This window comes from Phoenix dactylifera, chromosome 13 (assembly GCF_009389715.1).
Source record: "Phoenix dactylifera cultivar Barhee BC4 chromosome 13, palm_55x_up_171113_PBpolish2nd_filt_p, whole genome shotgun sequence".
Lineage (NCBI taxonomy): Eukaryota > Viridiplantae > Streptophyta > Magnoliopsida > Arecales > Arecaceae > Phoenix > Phoenix dactylifera.
Window position 1 is genome coordinate 2,714,916 of NC_052404.1, and position 8,136 is coordinate 2,723,051.

Sequence of the window (8,136 nt, forward strand, 5' to 3'; positions counted from 1 at the left end):
TGTATACCACTGTCGTTGACAAATGAATCTAGCAGAAGGAGTGAGATTAAACTACCATTGACTCGAGAAACTTGTAACATATAATTGACTATCTTTGGCATGCGTCGGGCATCATATTGACTTGATCAAGTGAGTTAACTTGATGTCAACTTTCCATACTTTTCACGAGATTATTGCTTACATGTGCGATCGACTGCGAATATTCAATAGATTTTTCACTTCACTTAATCCCAATTTAACTGGCATGAGGTGAGATTGATTAAATTAGGGATCACATAAAATTCTGTATATCAAGTGTTTAAGGAACTTACTTCGACATGAATGCATATATAATTCCAAAGCTGTTAGACATCTAGCACCAAAGAGATTCGCATTACAACCTACAGATACAGGCATATATATTGCATTTGATATATTGGTAAATCATTGGATTTCTGAACTTTATAGTAAAATTAAAATATAAGGGGTTTTGACATATTTTCAGAGTTAATTAGAACATAAAGGGACAACATTTGAAAGTAGACAACTCATAACATCCATCCTTCAATAATAATCAATATCATAATTCAGGGTGAAATATTACATCAAGCAGAACACATAAGATCACAGAGCTCTTTCAAACAAGCTGCAGCGTATGGGTGACCGATTTGTAAAACACAAAAGGTGGAGTCCAATACAAACAGCTTTGGGTCACGAGCACTTCATTCTTTTAATTCCACCTGCAACAAGCATAAGAATAAGCTGCAGATGAGCACCCCAATTGCATATAAGTGCTCTAATGGTCGCCCCGCGGTTCACCCAAAAAGGTTGTATAAACAGTCCCTTTTGGGTGTACGCCCAGCCATTGTGTGATTCATGGGAGGGTCAGGGTGTTTTTCAATGCCAAGAGGCCAATTTTGCCCTTGGCAGGTCACAAGGAAACTGCCTTTGTAACCTTCTTGGTGGAACTTGTGAGTGAAAAATATGTCAAAGCACTTTGACTTCAAGTGAAACTTGCAACCTGTCAAAGCTGATGGACAAACAGCTCCTAAATTGCTGGCAAGAGTTCAACTTAAGAGTGGTCATTTAGAAGAAGTTTCTTAGAAAAATCTATTGCAAATTCATGACAGGAATTCCTTAACCAACATTTCAGTTGCTCTAAACTATTTATGCATATCTAGTTTTCCAATGTCCTATATTACTGCAGCTTCACAACAGTTCATGATCTTTAAGTTACAACACTATCATTTTTGGAAGCCTCTTTAAAAGTTAACGAGAGATCATGATATTTTATTCAAGACACTGATAGTGATACACAAAATGTGTTCCAAAACTCAGAAAAACAAGACTTCATTAATTTACCAACTTAGCATCTGCCTCCTTCAATGCCCGAACAAGATGAGTGATACGATATTGAAGCTTCAGGTTCTCTGCTGCAAGTTTCTGGATCTCCTTTGAAGCCTACAAGCAAACAAAAGGTAATAAGACTCTCCTTACTTATGTGTTGTATGTGAAGATGCAACTCTAGACAGAGTCCAACCTTTTCTCGCTCAGACATGAGCTCCGCTTGTGCAGTTTCTAGCTTTGCTTGGAAGTCTTTTATTACAGATGATATTTCCTTGTTTTCATTGTCCGAATCACCTGAGAGATAATACACAAGAATATAAATAAAATTTACATTTAAAGAATACTTGGACTTGTATAATGACATTGCAGCCTACCTTTCTTAGCAAGCAAAGCCTCCAATTTTGCTAACCGGTCCTACAGATACAATATAAGAGTAAGGATGCTGCCAGAAACTAAACGTGCAGATAAGCAACACGTAGAAGTTCTATCAAAAATAAAGAAAATTTCTTGCAGCAGATTGTCATGTTGTTATTTTGCATACATTTATGCAGACAATTTTTTCTTGACTGGTTATAATGTAAGAACAGGGAGAGTCTTTTCTCCCAAACGATATTGTTGTGGAAGTATACAGCCATACATATGTCTAACTATTTTGGGTTTTCTCAATCATAAAATCATACTTAAAGCAGTTGAAATTAGACTATGTTGTTATATGTTTAGAAGAATATTTAATACATGATTGGGTTGATAGGGAAGTGGTGGATCGTCCTCATTAATTACTTTTTTAGGCTCTCTAATTTTTAATGATAACAAACTGTATCTCACATGGTCTGCTGTGCTAGTACAGTCCACTGGACCGGTTGCCTAGCGGCATGGGTCGGTACGGGCCTACGTCGCACCGTGTCTGTACCGACACAGTAGAGGAGGTGGGAGAGAGGGTGAACGAAAGAGAGAAAAAGAGAGAGAGAGAAGGGGGAGAGAGGGAGGAAGAGAGAAGGAGGCCGACGGAGGCCCTCCTCTCTCCCTCTCCCTTCCTCCCCTGCTCGCTCCTTCTTTTCTCTTTTTTCTTCTCATTCTCCACTAGCCCTCCGCCGGCCCTTCTTCTCTCCCCCTCCCTCTCCCTCTCTCTCTCCCTCTCTCCCCCGCTTGCTCTTTCTTTTCCTCTCTTTCCTTCTCGTTCTCTTTCTCCAGCAACAGGTTTCGTTTCCGTTTTCAGAACCGTCCCGATTTGCCACCGGGACGGCTCGATACGACTAAAACTGTCCGATTCAGAACGGTTCTGCCGACCCTAGTATCTCACCTATGTCGGCTCAACTCTACGAATGATGGATCCTACTTTACCAATGGCTTATATCAACAAAAATATCTTCAGTAATCCCATCCAGCTAGGGATGGAAGTGGACCAAATAATATTCATTCGAACCTATTTCCATATTTGAATCTATTCAGGTATGAATACAAATTCGAGCATTATATCTGTTATCCTTAAAAAAAAAAAGAAGATGGATATGAATAGACAACTATCCAATCCATATCTGAATTTTCGAATCTATTTGCAATCCTATTTAGTCTTATATAGATTTCGTGAACTTTAAAGAGAAATAATTAGCAATATTAACATGTCTTTCACTTATTTTACCTTCCATACAATGATATCTTTGAGTGATGGTTCACCAAATTAAACTATCCAATTTACATCCCCATATATCTATATTGTTATTATCTGATTTGTATCTATATCTATTTAAAATAAATATGGATACGAATTTTTAACATCCCATCAATAGCAGTAACCATATTTGTATTTGCCAAAAAAAACAGTTATGGATATGGATATATTAATATATGATCTGTTTTCAGCACTACATCTAGACTATGTAATTCCTTAAAGTAGGTCATCTTTAGCTTACACTCCACATGCCTTTACCATACTAAACATCTTATCTCTCTCCCAGCTTATATTCATGTGGGGCTACTAGTAAGTTCTCTATTGTATTCCACAGTCCGGGGTACAAATATTTTTCTTCTGATGTACCCAATACTCATCTCGAAAACTATCTAGAGATATATCTAGTAAACTTTGCATTAGAGCTGGTACTAACCTGCCTCCGACGTACTCTCCTTCATAGTGCTACCAAAGATCCACTCTAACATAGTCAATTTTGCTACTTATAAATATGTCTGTTCCTACCTGATTTCATACACTAATCAAATCAAGGAGTGGGTCTTAGACCCTCCTCAACCTTCCAAAAAAAAAAAAATATATGCCTTCCTATTCTTGATTCCGCACAAATTGCCATTGCCCAACATCATGATCCAAATAATAAAGCTATGTGTAAATAAACAATATTCGTAACAGGATCTTTAAACATCTAAAAAACAATACTTACAACTTCTATTACACTTTTTTTTCATGAATTGGTATAAATAAACTATGTTCATAAAAAAGTTACGATGTAATAATCTGCAATCAACTTTCTCTTCTCTTCAAAATTTAATGGCTTCTCTCCTTACAGATTTCAAAGGCAATGACTTTTGGTAAAATTCGACCAAACTCAAACCAAAACTTCGAGCAAGGTCCAATCTTTAACACATCCCACACCATATCATGGCGTTTTACCACGAATGAGATCAACGCCAATAGATTTCTTGAACTCAGTAAATAATAACGCTAGATGACCAAAAACCAAACCAAACCAAGGTCGCCAATCTAGGAGAGAGAACGAGAGGGGGAGCTGGGTGCATACCTCGGCCTCGGAGGCCCTCTGGTAGAAGGGCTTGAGGACCTTGTCCAGATTCTTGGATTTCTCGACCTCCGCCATGTCCCTTCTCCTCCGCCGTGCTGCGAAACCCTCGCGCGCTCTACCGCAAGACAGTGGAAGGAGGCGAAAGTGTGGTTCGTTGGTCGCTTTATTGCGTCAAAACCTTCGCAACCAGCGGCCAGCCCGATCCAAAGAAAACCCAACCTCCCAATCATAAAAAAGAAACCCAATTCCTGCGTTGGCCCACCTTAGCTTGTTGGGCTGGCCCGATCCAACTACTTGTACATGGCCACGTAAGTTTCTTACAAACAACTTTCATTAAAACCAAAAAAAAAAAAATCTTATGAGAATCGCCACTCTTTGTGTGTACTAAAAGGAGATTGAGGGCGTTCTTGAGTTCGATTATTTTATCCATGGATAGAATGCTATTTAGTTTAAATCATAAACTAAATCATAAAACAAAAACCCAATTCCTGCGTTGGCCCACCTTAGCTTGTTGGGCTGGCCCGATCCAACTACTTATACATGGCCACGTAAGTTTCTTACAAACAACTTTCATTAAAACCAAAAAAAAAAGCCTTATGAGAATCACCTCTCTTTGTGTGTACTAAAAGGAGATTAAGGGCGTTCTTGAGTTCGATTATTTTATCCATGGATAGAATGCTATTTAGTTTACAAAGAAGAGTTTATTATATAGTAACTATCAATATAAATTCTTTCAGCAATAAAAATAGAATTTTTTTGGATGAATACCTTTCTAAATATCGAATTTTGTATGAATACCCTTCCAAAATTGATATTTGCATGTATATCCTCGTAAAACACTTATTTTGCTATTCAACCATTTTTTATTCTTATTTTTGCATATGTACCCACGCCATCTAACGCGGTTAAAAATTAATGGTTTCAAATTAAAATGACTAAAATATTCTTAATGGGTAGATGTGTAAGAAGAAACATTTATAAGACGATCGTGATAGAGGATAAAAAAAGTAATTTCAAAATTTTATTTTATTTTTAATTAAAATAAATATGGTTTTTATTCATGGTGTTAGAATAACCGTTATATTAGGGACATTTGTGCAAAAACAGTATTTATGAAGGTACAAAAATAAATATAAATTTTAAAAGGGTATTCATGCAAATTTAAATTTTTAGAAGGATATTCATGCCAAAAAAAACCTATAAAATATATAAATAACTAATCTCGATTGTCTTCTCTTTCAAAAAAAATATACGCTATCCTCTCTTTTCAAAAAAGAATATACAACACCAATCTCAGTCCTTTCTCTCCTACATTCAAATCCAATATATTTCGCTTTTGGTAAAGATATGAATTATACTCTTATACTTGCAATTTTTTCTCTGTATCATGACATATATTCTCTATCTCCCTATATCTCACAATGCGACTTCCTTTTTATCTCTCTCTCCCTCTCTAGAGATTTTGTCCTCTCTTCACGTTCAACATCTTTCCTTCTCCCATTTATATTTCAAAAATTTTGATCTTGAAGATTTGTCATCTAAAGGACCGTACCACAAGATCTTACTATTAGAGTTTTTGAGGTCTAGGAATGCAAATGTGGCATGGATATGCTTGATATTTGATGGTTTTATACCTTTGAAGTGTGAATAGAGTGCCAAAATGTGGGCTAACGCATATATATATTTATATATATATATATGTTTGTGTATGTATATGTATATATGTATATATGCGTATGTGCGACGTATATGTATATATGTGTGCGTATTACTATGTTTGTGTATATATGGGTATATATGTGTGGATCTGCACACAATATGTACATCCACACAAACAATATATGTACTTATATTTACATATATATATATATATATATATATATATATATAAGTACATATATGTATATGATATATGTACATGTATATATTTATAATTGGGCATTGCCAATTGCAAAATTTGACACGCAAGCCCAACTGAGAGAGCCAGTCCATTTACTAATATGCCATCCTAGATTTATGCATACACATATATCAATGCACTATGATTTAAAAATTGATGTAATAATACATTTAAATTTTTTAAAAAAATTATGAGAATGGAGATATATTTCTTGCTATCACAAAATAAATTTGGTTTTAAATATTTATAAAGATCAAGATTTAGCAATGCAAGTTTTTTGAAATATGTCAATTGAAGATAACAAATAAGACCTGTAAAATGTCGAAAGATGTCTAAGGGCCAACATTGACCAATCATGATAAGGAGTATTTGGTAAATAAAACTGAAAAATATAGGGCCTCTTTAGCATTGTTTTTATTTTTTTAAGAAAATAAAATTATATAAACTAAGATAAAAACATGTTTGGTGCTATTATTTTTTTTTGTGTTTTTAAAAGTTGCTATCATTATTTTAGAGAAATAAATTAAAAATTCTTATTTTCAATATTTTCAAAATAAAAAAATATTTTTTTGCAGTACTGCTAACACCACCTCTACCATCACCATTGTGGCCTCCTTTCTCATCATAGTCGCTTTCACCACCATCATTACTATCTCTACTAATATTACTGCTAATCCCACCAGCATCGCCGCCTTAATCATACCACCGCCGCTACCATTGCTTTCTTCAAAATAGCTTAACACTTGAGCCACCACCATTGTTGTTTATGCTGCATCATGCCACCATCACATCATTCGTGCCCTCACCATTGTCGTTGCTACCTGCACTAACATTATTGTCTTCACTATGCCATTGCCACCACTATTACCATTTTCAACATATCGCGATACCCCAACCACCACCATTAATGTTTATGCTACATCATGCTGCCATCACATCGCCTATGCCCCCACCATTATTGATGTCACCATCACCACTAGCACACCATTGTTGCCATCATCCTTACCCTCCACCACATCGACGATGCATTCCTACCATCACTGTCGCCATCCTACCATCACTGTCGCCATCGATATCATCTCCAACTACCCCACGCCATTGTCACCTTACATCAATGTTACTAGCAGCTCGGCTATCTCCGTCATTACTACTGTCACCTCCATCATCATCACTTATATTTATATTTTTTAAAAATTGGACTATATGAAAGATATTTATATTTCTACAAATTTTAAAAAATAAAAATATATTTTTTAATTTTTTAAAGTAAAAAAATGAAATGTGATGCCAAATGGCACCTTAGTATACATTAAACAGTATTATGGTATTATGTATTACCTAGCTCGATGACCTTGTTACCGGAAAAGCTAAGACCACCTCCCACAATTGCAATTTGATACTCAATGGATTGATTTGTGTAAGAGAAGGGAAGAATGATTGATGAAGAGAGGATGCTTCCCGTTGGGCTCGATAAAAAATGATATTGATTCATAAAGAAGACGTTTTATTATTATTATTATTATTTTTTGCTGTGACAAAGGGTGGGGGGGGAAGGCAACCTCCCCCATGTAGCAACCCCACATCGGGCCCCTCTCCCACTGGGACATGTCCGATACGGATAGAAAGCACCCCCTACCCCCTCGGAGGTAGAGGCATACTTATGTTTCTCATATCCTCCCCACCTTGTGGGCGGCTCCACCTACATGGTAACCTCCTCACGAGTGAGTACGTCATCCCGGTGCCACCTTGGTACTAGCCGACCAATAGCGCTTCCAGACCCCGTGTCCAAGCGTGGGGTATCCGTTCCCCGAACTTAATCGATGTCTGTATGTTTCGAACTGGAATTACTTGGTTGGAAGCAAACGTCCTATTCCAACTGAGCTACCACCTTGGTGGCTTATTAGTTATTTTTGAGGGCAAGGAGCTGGTCTACGATCGACCATCATAGAGGGTTCTAATTCTCCCTCTAATCTTACATGTTTTGTAGTTTGTTAGTGCATTTGGTGGGAAAGAAATTTGAGGATTTATGTGCTAAAATTTATCATCGTAATATGGTCGAAAGAACCACTTATGTACAAGTTATCTCTTCGTACTTCTTTTAATGAGTTTGGAGATGAAGAAATGATTCATGTTTTGGCTAGAGACCTTAATGGGTTAGGAATT

General features: G+C 36.4%; 1 protein-coding gene across 1 annotated transcript; it reads right to left on the reverse strand.

The window, feature by feature from the left end:
- Positions 1-413: 413 nt before the first annotated feature.
- On the reverse strand, positions 414-4,227 carry LOC103711707. The gene is made up of 5 exons (XM_008797954.4): positions 4,074-4,227; positions 1,701-1,740; positions 1,520-1,620; positions 1,342-1,440; positions 414-719 (listed from the first exon to the last, which is right to left on the reverse strand). Exons 1-5 carry the CDS (start codon positions 4,146-4,148, stop codon positions 702-704), a joined length of 333 nt encoding a protein of 110 aa, XP_008796176.1. The 5' UTR covers positions 4,149-4,227; the 3' UTR covers positions 414-701.
- Positions 4,228-8,136: the final 3,909 nt, after the last annotated feature.